The sequence below is a fragment of the Protopterus annectens genome, chromosome 9.part0 (assembly GCF_019279795.1).
Source record: "Protopterus annectens isolate FY-2018-M chromosome 9.part0, PAN1.0, whole genome shotgun sequence".
In the NCBI taxonomy this organism is placed as follows: domain Eukaryota; kingdom Metazoa; phylum Chordata; order Ceratodontiformes; family Protopteridae; genus Protopterus; species Protopterus annectens.
The window spans coordinates 1,510,833,343-1,510,851,069 of NC_056743.1; the positions used below are offsets into that span (position 1 = coordinate 1,510,833,343).

Here is a 17,727-nt window from a genome sequence, read left to right on the forward strand (position 1 = left end):
TACAGCCTACTGGAAAAATGTTCAAACAATAAATTTAAAATGCACTCTAACAAGTGTGTTGTATTATACAAGGAATATAATTTAATAAATTCAGGAAGGTGTAGCAAAGAAAAGAACACATGTATGTTTCTTGTTTTGTGTGCAAGGGGCCAATGATTTGTAAATTATCCACCACTCATCAATGCTGTTTCAATGAATGTGAGTTTCAAAGGCAGGGAAGTTCTAATGCCAAGTTTATTTTTATTGTGAGACAGTATTGCTCTGTTTACCAGATGTATATTAGTGTTTGTGCATTGTTGTGCTGTAAGATGTAAAAATACAATCCGAATAATCATTGTAGAAGTAAAGCAGAATGCACACGTTAGTGTTTATAGTAAATGGGGCAAAATAGCCAGGTAATGGAACATTGGAATGGCTGCAGGGGGACTCTGGTGCCATATTTTGGTTGTCTGTTCTTCAGTTTGCATTTGAAAGTTTCCCACAATTCCATTGAAGTAGGTGGGGTTACATAATTATGTATGCAAATTAGATGTTAATCAGCATACAGATTTGTACCTATTTTTCATGGGCCTTGTTCAGATTTTTGATGTTTCCAGGTTGAGAGGTATACCCCCCTCTCACCCTCTAAATGGCCCATCTTAATACCAGAAGATTGCCAAATTCTGGTAAAAATGGCCACACAGGTAAAAAAACGCACTCTTCAAAAGCTAAAAATACAACATTCATGGGACCAGATGACATCCCGGGCTGTGTACTACATAAACTAGAAAATGAACTGGCACCTCACCTAAGTGTCATGTTTAATCATATCCTCACCTCAGGCTTCATGCCCACTTAGTGGCGCACGGCTACAGTTATCCCACTCCACAAGGGGGGATCCACCTTGGATCCCAGGAACTACCGCCCCATCAGTCTGATGAGCCTGATCTGCAAGGCCATGGAATGTATTATCATGGAACTTATAAACAAAGACAGTGGCAACCTTCAAACACTGGACCCCACCCAGTTTGGGTTTGTGAAGGGCTGATCTTGTCTCCTGTACCTGATTAACTTCTTTGAATCAGTCTCCAGAGCTGTGGACGAGGGTAAGACAGTCAGTCCACACAGCCTATCTGGACTTCGCCAAGGCCTTTGACACCATCCCCCACTCTGGAATCATAGATAAATTTACTAAGCTGGATATTAATCCTTACTAAGCTGGATATTGATCCCTACATCACTCAATGGGTTGCCAACTGGCTTACTGACAGAACCCACACTGTAAAAGTAGCTAACTCCAAATCCAGCTCCAGACAAGTGGAGTACTTCAGAGTTCAGTCCTGGGACCTCTCTTGTTTGGTATCTACTTCTCTGAAGTGCAGGCCAACACTAAGGGACTCTGGCTAACAAAGTTCACAGATGACTGCAAACTGGGAGCCATTATTGAATCCCCAAATGATGTGGTTACTCTACAAAAGGGCATTACAGAAACAGATGCTTGGTGCCAGAGCCATGGGCTCAAGCTCAATGCCAAGAAATGTATAGTTATCCCATTTGGGAAAAAACATGTACCTGTGAATTACCACATAGGTGGCAGTACACTAAACACTGAAAGTGTGATAAGAGACTTGGGGACACATGTGGACAGTGGTCTCACCTTCAATAACCACATCGCCACAACAGTCAGGAAATCCTTCTATGTGGCACACCTCATCACTAAGGGCTTTTCATCCAGAAAAAAGGAGGTCATTGTCCCGCTGTACTTATCCCTCATTAGACCCATTATAGAATACAATGCCCCATTTGGTATATACATTTCAAGACATCTGCAACAACTGGAAAGGCCGAAGAAATGCCTCACTAAAAGAATCACAGGCCTAAAGTAGATGCCCTATGCTGACCGCCTTAAAAAAACACCAGCTATACTCTGTCTCATATCGTCTACTCTGAGGTGATCTCTGCTTAACGTACAAGGCCATGTCAAACCCAGAGCTGTTGGACATGCTACACTTAAAGAAATCCGAATCCCTCAGAGCCACAAGCTCCAGGGATCTAAACCTTGTCATCACAATAAACAAAACATGCTGGAGGGATAAGTTCCTGTCCCAGAGACTCCCCAGACTCTGGAGTAGACTGCCCATACATGTCAAGCAGAGCGCCTCTTTGGCCCTCTTCAAAAGGAACCTTGATGATTAGATGGGAGAAAGGAAATTCACCTTAGGGATCACATCAGTCGCCTTGCTAGACAGGAGTCCAGGGAAGAAATAGCCAGGGAATTGTTATGGCTAGGCTTGTATAGGCCCTAGGGCCGATAGCCTAGTACCAGCCTATGAACCTATAACTGCAGGTATAAGAGGTGATTTAAGTAGTGGTGTTGTATTTATGCATGTTTGGTCTGTGATTGTGTGTGACATTGGATGCAGAAGTGATTGGTGGTACCAGCTGTGCTGTGTAATTTAGTTATCTTTTTAAAGATGGTGCTAAACTGAACAAGAAGGCATGATAGAGTATTATGGGGATGCTTATCCACTCCTGGTAGAAATGTACTTTGAGCTTGAATAATGGACTTCCTCCAAGAAAAAGGATGTTGTTGTGCTGTAATACATCCCTTAAAGCAGTGATTGTGAGTATAATATAAGCAACTTTTTGTAGATGTTCTATGTTTGTTACTGCATACTTATTTTAGCTATGACATGCACTAAGCAGTCCACCAAGCTCACACCTGTTCTTGATCATTTAGAGTTTCGTGTTTGTCGTATCCATTTTGTAGTACTTTGTAATCATTTGGCCTGTTTGTAGTCCCTGAACTTGACAGTACAGTACACCATAACACTTGCTTTTTCTTTTGGCAGGTGTTCATGATCAATCTAAAACGACGGACTGATCGGAGAGAGAGAATGCTTCAAACATTTTATCAGCAAGAGATAGCCTGTAAAATTGTTGATGCTGTGGATGGGCGGTAAGTTTAGATAAGGCAGTTAACACTTTATTTTTTTTTTTAATATTATGGGCATGTACAGTGGATATAAAGTGTACACACCCTTGTTAAAATGCCAGGTTTTTGTGACATAAAAAAATGAGACCACAATAAATCATTTTAAAACTTTTCCCACCGTTAATGTGACCTATAACCTGTACAATTCAATTGAAAAACAAATCTGTTGGGGAAAAAATATAAAAAATAAAACATGTTACAATAAGCTGGTTGCATAAGTGTGCACATCCTTAAACTAATACTTTGTTGAAGCACCTTCTGATTGATTACAACATTGTCTTTTTTGGTAGGAGTCTATCAGCATGGCACATCTTGACTTGGCAATATTTGCCCACTCTTCCTTGCAAAGTGCTCCACATCTGTTAGATTGAGAGGGCATCTCTTGTGCTCAGCCCTCTTCAGGTCACCCCACTGATTTTCTGTTGGATTTAGGTCTAGGCTCTGGCTGGGCCATTCCAAAACTTTAGTTTTCTTCTGGTAAAGCCATTCTTTTGTTGATTTGGATGTATGCTTGGGGTCATTGTCGGGTTGAAAGGTGAAATTCCTCTTCATCTTCAGCTTTGTAGCATACACCTGAAGGTTTTGGGCCAAAAGTGACTGGTATTTGGAACTGTTCATAATTCCTTCCACCTTTACTAAAGCCCCAGTTCCAGCTGAATAAAAGCAACCCCAAAGCATGATCCTGCCACCACCATGCTTCACCATAGGGATGGTGTTCTTTTGGTGATGCAAAGTGTTGTTTTTGCGTCAAACGTACCTTTTGGAATTTTGGTCAAAAAGTTCAATCTTGGTCTCATCAGACCATAACACATTTTCCCACATGATTTCGGGAGACTTGATGTATTGTTTTGCAAATTTTAGCTGGGCCTGGATGTTTTTCTGTATAAGAAAAGTTTTCCATCTTGCAACCCTACCCCATAGCCCAGACATATGGAGAATACGGGAAATTGTTGCCACATGTAGTACACAACCAGTACTTGCCAGAAATTCCTGCGGCTCCTTCAGTGTTGCTATAGGTCTCATGGCAGCCTCCCCGACCAATTTTCATCTTGTGTTTTCATCAGTTTTGGAGGGATGTCCAGTTCTTTGCAATGTCACTGTTCCATATTTTCTCTACTTTTTGATGGTTGTCTTCACTGTGTTCCATGGTATGTCCAATGCTGTGGAAATTTTTTTGTACACTTCTCCTGGCTGATACCTTTCAACAACGAGATCCCTTTGATGCTTTGTAAGCTCTCTGTGAACCATGGCATTTGCTGTAGCAGGCAAGTGAGTAAATGTCAGGAAAATCCTACTGGGACTGCTGAACTGCATTTGGGGTTAATCAGACTCTCATTAATTGATGGCAGGTGTGTACCCAAGAAGACTGAATGTTGTAATTAAATCAAAAGGTGCTTCAACAAAGTATTACTTTAAGGGTGTGCTCATTTAATGCAACCAGCTTATTGTACATTTTTTTATTTTTTGTATTTTCCCCCTAACAGATTTGTTTGTTTTTCAACTAAATTGTACAGGCTATAGGTCACATTAAAGGTGGGAAAAGTTTTGAAATGATTTATTGTGGTCTAATTTTTTATATCACAAACACCTGGCATTTTAACAGGGGTGTGTACACTTTTTATATCCACTGTATGTACTATTTACAGTTCTACCTTTTGAAAATCTATATTTTTTATATGATAGAATTGTGCTTCAGACGTTAAGTACATAAAAACTAGAAAATATCAGTGCAGCTTTATGAAGCAAGAATCATCTCTAGAATGTTGTCCAGCAACTTGCTATTAAAAAAACAGGTTCATGAATTTAGGTGTGGAGTATCACCAAAAGCATTTCCAAGTCTCAGTAAAGAATTTATACTGACAGGAGCTGAAATATTGTTTGGTCTGAAAGGACTCATGCTAGTCTGCATTGGTCAGGAATGACAAATACATGCACATGATTTCTTCTTAGACCCAAAAACGCCACATTCTGGTCTTGCCCTAGGGTGAACAACCAGATTTAGACTGAGTTATGGGGAATCCACAGCAAAAGAAAGTTAATGTACAAAGGAACACGAGTAAGATGGTTTTGAGATGTGGCTTATCTGAGTCTTCTGATATGTGGAGCCATTTGCTGGATGGTGTTTATCATGATTTGAGGGGCCTCCTGCAGTGGATTAACACACAATCATTTCTGTGCCAGCTCCAGTGATTGTGATGTATTCCCACACTCACTGACTAAATCTCCTGTCTCATGTAGACTAACAGAATTCAGACCCCACTAGTTCCCAATACACAGTTTGATATCTGTTAATATTTGTTGCATATGTCCTTCATTTAATGTGTAAAAATTGTAGACACAAGTGTTCTGTAGCCATTAATTCATGAGCTGATAACCGTCATAGGTACAGCCTGTTGTGCCTAGGGGACTATAGCATAACATCAGTAATTACTGCATCATCATTGGTTTATCTAAGTGACTGCAGCACAGAAAAGAGGAGCTTCATACCTGCATTTTAATCTAATGCTTGATGGTTTTGAAATTTGCCAAGCCAAAGGACCAGTTTGAAGATGCTAGATAGGAACATGACACCTTTTAAAGTAAGTTACTAACGGTGCCCAGGTTACCACATATTATTCACTACTTAACAGAGATGCTCCACAAGGGCTTTTCCTTATCAATTAAAATTCATGCCTCTGCCATTTCAGCAAATTATAATACTGAACCACCCTTCTTCTCCCCCCCCCCCTGCTAAAGCAATTCCTCAGAGGGGCCAAAAATTTAAGACCACCCAGGAGAGCCCCTACTCCAGCCTGGGACCTTAATTTTGTATTGGAAAAGCTCACTCTACTTCCTTTTGAGCCAGCTGCAACTGCAGAGTTGAAATTCCTTTCTCGGAAAACAGCCTTCCTTCTAGCCATCACTTCAGCAAGAAGTGTGTCTGAATTACAGGCCGTCATGGCAGTGGGGCCCTTCATCATTTTCCATGCAGACAGGGTGTCCCTCAGGACCAATCCTTCCTTAATGCCCAAGGTGGTGTCTAGTGTGGCCCTTAATCAGTCCTTTCATTTGCCTGCTTTTTTCCCAAATCCACAAAACAAAGGAGAATGAATACTGTACTCTTTGGACATGCACAGACAACTTAGATTTTATTTGGACAGGACTAAGCTTTTCAGAAAATCTGAATATCTGCTAGTTGGCTTTGCTGCAGGGGCAGAGGGGAAGGCCATTTCAAAGCAAGCCATTTCTAAGTGGATAGGCCACTGCATTCATTTTTGCTATAAGCACCATGGAAAACCTACCCCACAGGGGGTAAGATCACATTCCACCAGGGCTGCATCTACCTCTACAGCCTTTCTCAGAGTTGTCCCTACCAGGGACATCCTAGAAGTTGCTACATGGAGCTCTATACATACCTTCACCAAGCATTGCCACATGCCTATTTTTTCTAAATCCAGAGCTGGTTTTGCCACTGCAGTTTTGCAGGGCTTAATAGCTGGTCCTAATGCTCTCTAACTGCCTCCTCCCTTCCTTAGCTTTGGGAATCAACCCAAATGTAATGACTTGCAACAGTGAAACATGAACATAGTACAGTTGTGTACACTTACCATAAATGCAGATGTTCGAGTGTATTCACTTTTGCAGTCCTGGTTACCCTCCCTCCAGCCCCCTGACTTCTCTTGGCTATACTTTTCTTCTTGTTTAGTGTATTTCAGCTTTCTGGTGTATTTGCTTTTTGTTGGAGGTGTAATCTAACATATAATTGCTTTCCATTATGGGGGCACCTGACATCTGGGGCAAGAAAAACTGATGTAATGGTGTCTGCTGCATGTTTTATACCCCTGACGACCTGACGTCATGGAAGAAGAGACAGCATCCGACGCAGGACCCAAGACTTTGATATTCAGGCCGGCTGAGGGCTACCTGCAGGCAGATAACCCAAATGTAATGACTGCAACAGTGAATACACTCGAACATCTACATTTATGGTAAGTGTACACAACTGTACTTTCCTGCTACCCATTCCCCTTTTGAGCTCCTTTTCCCGAGCCATTACTGTTAAGTGCTTCATTGTACTGTGTGACTTTCTTGTTAAATGTAGCAGAGTGAGTGCAGGAATTTTTATCATATTCCTCCTCTAAACAAAGCAAGCACAGTAAGTAGAAGTTTTCAGGGTAAATTTGACTTCAGGAACATTTGTTCGACTTTTTTAGGAGATGTCATTGACTAATGCAAGATGCAAGTAGTTTTCCATAAATAGTTAAAGATTAGGTGTGCTTAATACTGTTGAAAATCTAGAACACAAGCAAGCCAGCGAACTGATAAAACTAAAAGTTGTGACTGTGTAGTTCAGGTGGCAACTCAGAACTGAGGAAGGTGAGTAGTGTGTGGTCTATTGTGATTAGAGTTCCGCCAGACAACCGTGGCTTGAAATTGCAGCCACATGCCCATATGGTTGTCCATCTTCTGAGAATGTATGGCTGGAAGATTTGGAAGACCGATATCCAGCTGCAGATTTTTTTCAAATCACTGACACTATTTTTACAGTTTGTACATCTACTGTTTTAGCAAGTGTCTCTCAAAATTATAGTGCATCTGCTCAAACACCATTAGGTGGCTGGAGAAATTGAGGTCTGACCTCATTCAAGTCCTCGTACAGGTAGATTTCTGAAATGGCCATCGGGTCTCTTTATATGGTGAGCTTGTCCTCCAGCAGCAAAGGGTTCAGTCTGTTTGTCCCTGTTGTAAATGTCATGAGGCCTGGAGGAGCAAGACATTTTTTCCATCATGGACAGTGCAGTCTAGGGTGTAGACACAGCCTACTTCAGGTCTTCCATTGATGGATCTGACCATACATGCTGACCATCCTGATTCCATGAAACAGCCTCTGAGTTGCCCAGATATAGGTCTTTGGTGCTTGGAGGCCCAAAAGGATCTGATGGCCCAGGTTAAAGAAGGTTTATGAGGCATTCCCCTGCTAGGGATCACAAATCAGGGCTTAGACGTGAACCAGAAGTTTTAAGCGGAGGCCTGTTCATGTGGCTGTGGAAACTTGACATAAAGGAGTAAGGACCCAGAATATTCACCATATGTCCTTAGGTTCATCGTTGGTGGCCACAGCCATAACTCTCAACTGTCCAGATTTTTCCTAATATTTTTGGTCTGTTCCTGATAAAATTTATGTTTTTCTGCCAAATCCTTGAGAATTCAAGTCTTTAAGTAATACTAAGTGATGACAAACATTTGAGTTTCAGACTTCATATCCTTCAGAAAATGCATAATAATGCAAAACCTGTCATTCTAGCAACTTTGTAAGTTTATAGGAGAAATTTAAAATCTGTCCCTATATTTGGGCCTTTGTCCAGATTTCTTGGTTTGAGATGTTGAGAGGTACGGTCACACCTCAAGTACCAGATGTCTATCATTGTGCGTTAAGACTTTGCCTACAAAATACAGATTGGGCTGCCATGCAGTCAAGCTGGGTGCCATATTTAATGAGGAGTTTTTTTGTACGTAGGTATCTTGGATGATCCATTGAAGTGAGTATAATGGATGATCGTTTGAAAAGAGTAGTAGGCCCACTGCACTGTGAAAGAATTCTTTGAGCCTCCTTCATTCTGCTGAACCTCTTCTACCAGGCACAGCCAGCCTCTGACGAAGCATTCCTGCAGAACAGAAAAGATACTTGAGCAACATAATAGTATTTCTCCTTCCCTTGCAAAGTCATTCAAGAATACTGATTTGATAACCCAGCATTCACAGTTCTGACTTTCTGCTTGTAGAGGGCATCACAAAGGGCAAATTTGTTCGGATCATTGTTACAGCTGGGCACGTCTTAGAGCTGGTAGTTCCCAACACTACCACTACCAGAAAAACCTTCACTGGAAAACTAGGCAGTCTCTACAGAACTCTTGGGACAGGATACAATTCTGCTTTTTTAGAGGGGGGTCTTTAAAAGGCTGTTTCTCATTTGGAGCAGGGCCAGAGTTTAATATCTTCTGGTTTCAGAGTTTATGTGCCATCCTGTACCTGAAAGGCCAGTATGACATTTTCCTGATAACAGCTGTTTAGGATGATTATGTCCCAGCTACCACTGGTTTACCAAATTATATCAAAGAAGTAACATGCCAAATCTGTGTATTTGTTTAGAAATGTATATCATGACGTGCACTCTGAATAACTTGATGAGAAAGCTTGTGCATGCATCTTCTCCATTTCCAACCTTTAGCCATTCTAAATATGCCAACTGTTAGTGTCAAAAGTAATCAAAAATGTAATATTTTTGTATTGGAGAACTGGTTTGCCAGCAGCTGTCCAGTGACCGCTCCATTTTGGGGCAGTCTGGTAGAAGTTTTAATCGTAAATCCAGATGTAGGTTTGTGACTGCATACAGAGAGTCTTCTAGAAGTCTGAAAAAGTACAACTTGTTGCTGTTGCAGGGAAAGATGGTCTGAAAGCTTAGGATACATTTGAGCCTTGAGGAGGAGAAAGGAATATCTCTGTGGTGAGACAGATGTTTGAGATAAAAATCTACTGTTTGCCTTTAATTGTTTGAGGGTACAGGGTCTCAGAATGTATCGATACTTATGTTACTGAATTAAAGGATTGAGCCAAAAACTGAATTTGGCGAGTTGCATGATGCATTATGCAAGAGGGGGCTGGAATTTATTGGAGAAAATTAGAAAAGAACAAAGGTATCAGGGGCAAATAACTAGAGAGGGAAAGATGATAGTGGGATTGGGCTAATCAGAAGTTTGGACTGCAGGTTAGAGACTGCCTTTTGTACCATGGACTGATAAGAATATAGGCAAAGAGAAAGGACTAGGATAGCGCTAAGTGAAAGACCAGCTCTGGTTGAGTTTTTTGTTCAGTTTAGAACCATAAAAACAAAAACTGGAATTGCCGATGGATTGACACAGTTTATTCAAAAATACAATAATAAAGATGACTGCTTTTGCCCCTGTGTAATACAAAACTTCATCAGATAAGCACTATATCCACCCTTGTATAATAGTTAATTAAATCACAAGACCTTCCTTAATTACATTAATAAAATAGAAGGGTCAAAATTCTATCAAAACAAATTTCTCTTTAGAAACAATGAAATTATACTTAAAATACCATTCCTGTAATATAAATAACCTGTGTATACACACCCAGTAATATGTGTTTATATTAATATGCACTCATACATATTATCTAACTTGAGCTCTCAATTTTAAGATACCCTGTTGATGCCACTTCATTTCGCCCTGGCCTACAAACGGCATTAAAATATAAATTCCAATACAACTGCTTTTTTTCTAAATAAATAGACCACGACCCACCTCTTTTATTACATTCCACTTTTTCTATCACAGTAAATTTAAAATAATGCCCTGGGTATTCCAAAACATGTTTATACAGGGCATTGGTCATTTTTTTTCTTTTTCATTTCATATTGATGTGTATGTAATCTATCCTTTAACTTCCTTTCGGACTTACCAATATAAAAGGATGTACACATCTGGCAAATTATCTTTCCCTTTTATTTTAAAAACGTTTCCATTAATCTCAAAAAGCTCACCAGTATAAATAAACTTACATAATGAACACCTACTACATTTTCCATGCAAGTCCCAACTTGTTCCAAGAGATAATTAAAATTAGGGTCCCTTCTATACATAGTAATGGGCTTTCTTTAATAGATTGATCTTCATTTAAAATAGCTCAATTTTTAAAAATAAATCTGTTAACTAAATGACTATCTGTATTAAATGTAGTAACAAAGGAAAGTTTAAAATGTTCCTTGTTCAACCTAATATTCGATTCTTGTACATCTTTCAGTGCCACTTAGGGCCCAGAATAGTGTTTTCATACAGATTTACTTTAGCCTGAGCTGCCCCTTTCTTAAAAAGATAATCTGTAAACCAAGAAATACCAACTTCATGGGGTGTAGATGAAAATATTTTTTAACATCAATAGTAAGAAAAACATAATTATCATTAAATTTCAAGGATCTAGTTTTCTTCAAAAATTCACAAGAATAAATACAAATTTGTTGTTCAACAAACATGCATCGTTTTGAGAGAATCCAGCGTCTTAGGAAATGGAGCCGTAATAGAATTACTGGCATCTATGAATAGACCACATCATTCTGTACTGAAGGTACGGAGGCTGCAAACAGAAAATGCATACCTAATTGAATGTATTAAGGTCCAATAAAGTGCCTAAAGTTTTAAAAACATGGAGATATCCTACAGGGTTAATTAAAAACTCACCACTCCATAAGGAATTGTTATCCTTGTTTGATAAACAAGGTTGTGAATTTATGGAGGTTTTGGTGAGGCATAATTCAAAACATAGTGAAGAACTTATTGGGGATGTTAATACGCTGGATAATATTATTACTAATGATTTGTCATTTGGTCAACATACAACTGACTATTGCAGTATTTTTCCAATCTAGCTCACCAAATTAATAACAAAAAAAAAAAAAAAAGAAAATTACAAAAAAAACTCGATCGAGATAACTGTGAGAACTGAGAAAATAAAGCATATACCCATCCTCCAAGTTCTCAAGATTGGGGGAGTGAACTAGATCCGTTTGCAATAAACACTAATGGTCATAATGCTGTAACACATAGTGTCACTGTCGTTAGTCTTTTTGTGTTCTGTTTAAGCAGCTTTATTCTATACAAACATATCACTATAAAGGCTTATTGACCATGACTAAGTAACTTGTATACAAACTAACTACTGTGGTCATACATGCTCGCTCACTGGCTGCTTCTACAAAATGGCACTAAGGATTGCACATGTCTGGAATTTATAGCATTATCGCCTCACAGTAAGACGCTGTCCGGTTCGATTCACAGCTAGAGCGTCTTCTGCGTGGAGACATGCGTGAATGGGCGTACCTTCGTTGAAGGCTGTGCGTCAGGGCTGGTAACCCGGCACGTAAAAATCAACTACCAATCATTAGCGGACCGGAGTTCCGCTGTGGCGACCCCTAACCAGGAAAAGCCGAAAGACACCGACACCCAGAGTTGCATGCTTCTTAAAGACTTAGCACACACATGCTGCACTCTGTTCTGCATCCTCCCTCTTTTAGAAATAGATTATGCAGTTTGTCGTGAGATTATTTAGCATGCAGAAATCACAGATAATCTAAAAGACATGCATTATAAAATACTAAGTACCCATGTATATACAATCAAGTCCACGTTGCTGTGTATTTCACACTAGTCTTAGAAACTCATCCATATTGTGTGACATAAAATTGGGAATCAGATCTATCAACTGGAACAGTCTCTGCAAAATGGTTGACCTGTGGAATGTTCGAATTACTTTCTGGAACAGAATCAGACTTTTTAACATATTCTGGTCTGGAAAAAATGTCTGACTCAGTCTTTGATTTAAAGTCTGCATCACGTGATTAACAACTTTAGCAAAAGAAAGCAGATTCATTCTCAAACTGTCTTTAAGACCCAGTAAAGATAGCAGTGGTCTTCGGACTACATAGAGTAATAAGTTGTAACAGTTCTCAGCCAAATAACATGAAAGTATTACTGAACCTTCGGTTTGAATTTCTTCACCACCATATGCAACAAGTCTCACACTGCTGGTTACATTGAGTTGTTCATTGGTTCTCACTTTTGCAAATGTCTGCTGATATAACATTGCAGTTTGATCCAGTGTTTACCTTGAGCTTGGTGAATTTCCCATTTATCTGAACCATACAAAACACTTTGCTCCTTGTCAATAAGTTTACTTCATCAACTCTTTCTCCCAGTACTGATACACCATCCACATAGAAAGCTGACTGTTTCAGCTCTACTTGATCAACTTGCTTTTTATTACGACCTTTCTTTACAACTGTGTGAGGCTTACTTGATTTGCAAAACTTTTGAAAGTGGTTTCATTTCTTACTCTTGTGGCATTGCTGACAATATGCTAAACACTTCTCTCTCCGTCTCATGATTTGCACCGCAATTGCGGCAGTTAACAAAGCTAGACTTGGGTTTTGCTGACTCATGTTTGTGTTGCACTGAGCTGGCGGTGGAGCTTGCACTTTTGCTGGAACTCTCTGGAAAGCTTTGTACCCTCTTTGGAAACCCTGTGGCTGCCCTTTGCTTAGGCCTGTTTGTGCTTGCCACATGTTGCATATGGTCTACATTTGCTCTGGAGCTTACTGAAATCATGCTTTTGTTACTCACAAGCATGTTTGTATGTCTTTCTGTCACCTCATGGATCTGACAAATTTCTTTTGCTTTGTTTAATGTCAAATCACTGTCACAAAGTAAAAATCTTTCTCACTGCAGCACTATTAATACCACACACAAGTCTACCCTTTATCATCTCATCTTTCATGTCATCAAACCGTGTTTTAGCCTTGTTTCTCAAGTCCATTATATAAGCTGCAAGTGTTTCCCCTGGTTTCTGATTTCTTGTGTAAAACAAATGCCTCTCTAATGTAATGTTCGGCTGGGGGGTTTGCATATTTATCTGATATTACGCTTCAGACACTCTGGGGCTTCTCTGGACTCAGCTTGCACAACAATATGGCGGCCTGCACCTTCATAAACTGCTGGTGCATATACAAATGAATGCTCTCTTTCTATGGCCTCAGATCCTGCTAGATTTAGCAAAAATAATGTCCTTGTGCATGCATGTCTATATGCATAAGCTGCTTGTATGAAAATATCATACTGTTCAAATGTTCTCCAGTTTTATGCAATATTCTGATCAAACACAAGTGATTCAGGTTTTCGAAGTCCATCTGCCATGTTAACACATACCAGCAAAGGTCTTGCAAATACACACACACACACACACACACACACACACACACACGTATGTGCATAAATAACTGGCATAAACACAATTTGATCACTGCTTTTGTGCTCTGTACCTGTACTTGCTGTCTTTAAGCTTATCGAAATTGTGTGAATGAATAACTTTGTAGTGCTTTCAATTAACTGGACTTTGCGAAACAAACCTCTCTGGCTTCTTGATGCTTTATTGCGCTTTGCAAAATAACTTTTTATATTTCTTAATACTTCACTGTGCTTTGTGAAATAGTTTTTTAGGTTTCTTTCTCTACTGTACTTTGCAAAATAACTTTTGAGATTTCTCAACGCTTTATTGTGCTTTGCAAAATAACTTTTTAGAGCTATCAATACTTTACGGAACTCTGTGGAATAGCTTTTCAAACTTTTTAGTGCTTCAAGGAGCTTTGGGGAATATGCGTGTGGAGTCAGTAAAGGCAGAAATGTTAAAGTAATTGTTTGGAATTTTATCGCTAAAGGCAGGAATGCTACAGTCATGCACCTTCACTTATCAAAGTCACCACTTTAAGAAACATTTGAGAACTGTATGATGCAACTGAGCAGTTCAGGAGCACTGTAATACTATTGTAATCTCTTGTAAGAAACACCTTTCCTTAATGCAGGAAACACTTCATACAACTGCACAATACGATTAATCGAACTTTTGTTGCCTAAATTCAATATCCTTTGAGGTATTTGCACTTTGCAAATGACTAGATGTAGTACACTGAAATGTCCCCAAAATGGTGGTACCTTGCTAGGCATCTCTTTACAGTACAAGAAGCAGTCTGTAATGGTGGCAGTTTTTCGAACAGACACACCCAGATCAAGAACTTTCTTCAAATAACCATGCTTTGACTGAATTACACGAGATAGTTGCACTTCGCACACAGTGAACTCTCTGAAATACATGCCACACTGTAAGCACTTTTACACACTCTGAAATACTTTGAATAACTTTAATTACGCCATTGATACAATACATATTCGTAGTTATGCCCAAACACAGCACTTTGCCCAAACTTAAGTCAGCTTGCATGATTCTAAATGGAATATTGCGTTTGCAATCCACTCTGCATCCTACGCTTTTACTCTTTGACAAAATATGACAATTAGATCCAAGGCATTTAAATTACAATGTCGAAAAGCACAAAGTGTGTAATTTAAATAAAGATGAGTATGACTTATTGAATTTTAATATGTCGGATTTGAGATTTATATGACCGGATAAAGGGGATGACTTGATAATTGTAGATGTTAAGTTGTCTATCTCGCCTTCATTCTTGCTGGATGGGTTCGGAGCCGACCTCGGCTCCGACTCGGCCACTCTAAAAGCTCGAGAGTTGGTTCCACCGGCTCGAGGCTCCCCTTATATCCCACAATGCTAGGCGAGAGTTACCTCAGATCTCGTTTGCCGCTACAGCTTCGAGGTTGGTTTTCTACCGGTTCTTGGTAAGTGACTTTTCTTGTGTAATTTAGTCTTTCAAAACCCCATTAATTTAATATATTTACTTAATTCCTTAGTTTAGAGAAATTTTATCCCTTCTAAAAATTTCCGTTTTTTCCTCAAGAACCTTAGGTTCTTCCCTTGAGCCTACAGGCCTTTTCTCTTCCCTAGTGGAGTGTGTGTGTATTATTTTATTTTAAAATCCTAGTTAGTGGATTATATTATAATTTAACTTGACAGGGTGTAACTAGTGTGTTTGTGTGTGTGTTTGTTTACAGCTGTTTAAAATGTCTAAAGTTGCAAAGGTCTCCGGATTCAAGAAGTGTGATGCGTGCTGTCAGAAAATGTCTCTGACAGACGCTCACACTTCTTGTGTCTACTGTCTGGGGCCTTTGCATCTGCAGGACTCCTGTGCTGTGTGCCATGGCTTCAGCCCCAGGGTCTTGCAGGAAAGAAAAATAAATTGATACTAAGAGGCTTACTCAAGCCAGAGGATTCCCTATCTGTTTCAACAGGAAGCCCTCTAAGGCATCTAGGTCTTCGGCTCCGACAACTGAGCCGAGACCTAAGGTTTCTCAACCTCTGCCTTCATCGGCTCCGGCTGGAGCCGATAAGTCTCAGTCCACAGTTTCTGTGGCTCTTCGCTCCGCCGGAGCCGAGGTAGTAAGTTCCGTGTCGGCTCCGACCAGACCTTGAAGCTGACAACTAGGAAGAGGTCCAGGTCACCATCTCTTGGCTCCGTTCATTCGGCTCCAGGATCTCCCTGCTGTCTGAACGGAGCCAAAGATCTCACTCCTCTAGGTCATCGAGGCTGTCGGATCATGACCTTCAGAGGGTAGTGAGTCGACTTCTTAAGTCCGAGGCACTGGCCCAGATGCTTCAGAGCCCGACTCATCAGTCGATGCCTGCCCCGTCCATCAACATATTCCTCCTTCGACTCTCTTGAGCTCGGGCCGGGTCGTGTCGGAACCGAGACTGTGATAGCGTCGGAGCCGATACAATTGTCTTCGGCCCGTCGGCTCCGTTTTCTTCCTTGGAAGAATCTCGGCGCCGGACTTCCCTCGTCGGCTCGAGGGGTGAGTGGCATCGGACCCTTGTCCGACCCTCTCCCTCTCGGTGCTTCGGCGCTGGTGAGTTCGGCTCCGACATCGCCTCGGAGCCATCACTGTCGGTGCCGAGGGGTTCTTAGCTCGGAGCGGGGACCTCTGGCTCTGCCTGACAGGGGTGCATTCGAGGTCATGCGGAGTAGAGCCTGGCTCTACTCCACAGTCGGCTCCGTCCGCCCCTCCCTCTATGGTGCCTCAGGCTAAGTCGACTCACTCCCTCATCCCGGACCGCAGAGAGCCAGCTCCTCAGGAACCCCTGTGGGATTTCATCCTCTTCCGAGGCCTCTCCTGATTTGGCAGAAGAGCCCCCTCGGAAGAGGAAGTGTAAGAGGAAACACATTGACTCACCTGAGTCCATCACGTCAGACACAGATTTGGATGATTCTGAGGGTTCCCCCCGTTCCCCTTCTGAAGATGTCTCATTTGCAGACATTCTGGAGATCCTGAAACAGAGGGGAAATTGGCCAGCCCTCAACCCTTCGGAGGACGAATCTGTGTATCTTGAGGCGTTTGGCTCTCGTCCTTCCACCTCCTGGGTGTCCCCCCCCCTTTGACCTCCTCATGCAGGTGGTTGCTAAGAAGGCATGGATGGCTCCTGATTCAGTGGACCCCACTCCCAGGAGACCCTCCAAGTTCATAACAGCACCAGCAGACAAACAGTTCTTAACAAAAGGAGTCTCTGTGGATGCTATGGTGGTAGCTGCTGCCACTAAGAAGGAGCTAGCTGATCCTTCAGTACCTGTCCATCCACCTAACAAGGAATCTAGGTCCATGGACAGGTACGGGAAGTGGATGTTCTCGTCAGCGACATTTACTATGCGTTCGCTGAACTACCTGTGCCATTTTACTCGTCTTCAAAGGGACTTGATCAAGGAAGCGAGTGAAATGTTAAAGGACCCTACAGCTGCGGGTTTCCAAGATAAGATGAACACGCAGCTGGCTACCCTTAACTCCATAACCAACTCCTCCATGTGCCTTCTTTACGCGGCTGATGGAGCGAGCAGAGCCGCAGGGACAGGTGTGGCCTTACGTAGGCATGCCTGGATGCGGCTATGCAATTTTGGACCCTTCAAGGCGTCTTTCACTAACTCCCGTTTGATGGATCATCCCTCTTTGGTCCTCAAGTGAAAGAAACCTTGACTAGGTGCGAGACTGATGGCAAGACCCTTTCTGCCGTCGGAGTCCGTTTTCTACTCCTTCTAGGCCTTACCCCAAAGGCCAGAAAGGTGGAAAGATGTGGTTCCGTAAACAATCTCAAGGGACTTCGCCTGACGCAGAGTCGTTCCCGCCAGAGGCAGAGGGGAATAACAATGGTAGACGCCGCCCTAGGGGCAGGGGGTCCAGAACCAGGGCAATCGGAAGCCTTCCTGACAAGCCCTTTCAGCATCCCTGAGGTGTTGCCCGACTGCC

The 17,727-nt window shown here is 41.4% G+C and overlaps 1 protein-coding gene across 2 annotated transcripts in view; it reads left to right on the forward strand.

The window, feature by feature from the left end:
- Nucleotides 1-17,727, forward strand: part of COLGALT1 (collagen beta(1-O)galactosyltransferase 1) — a 1,137,248-nt gene that overhangs the window by 775,685 nt on the left and 343,836 nt on the right. For both annotated transcript variants that reach the window (XM_044084453.1, XM_044084454.1), the window contains exon 8: nt 2,832-2,938. In XM_044084453.1, the coding sequence (XP_043940388.1) occupies nt 2,832-2,938 (107 nt within the window). The remainder of the gene's footprint in view (nt 1-2,831; nt 2,939-17,727) is intronic.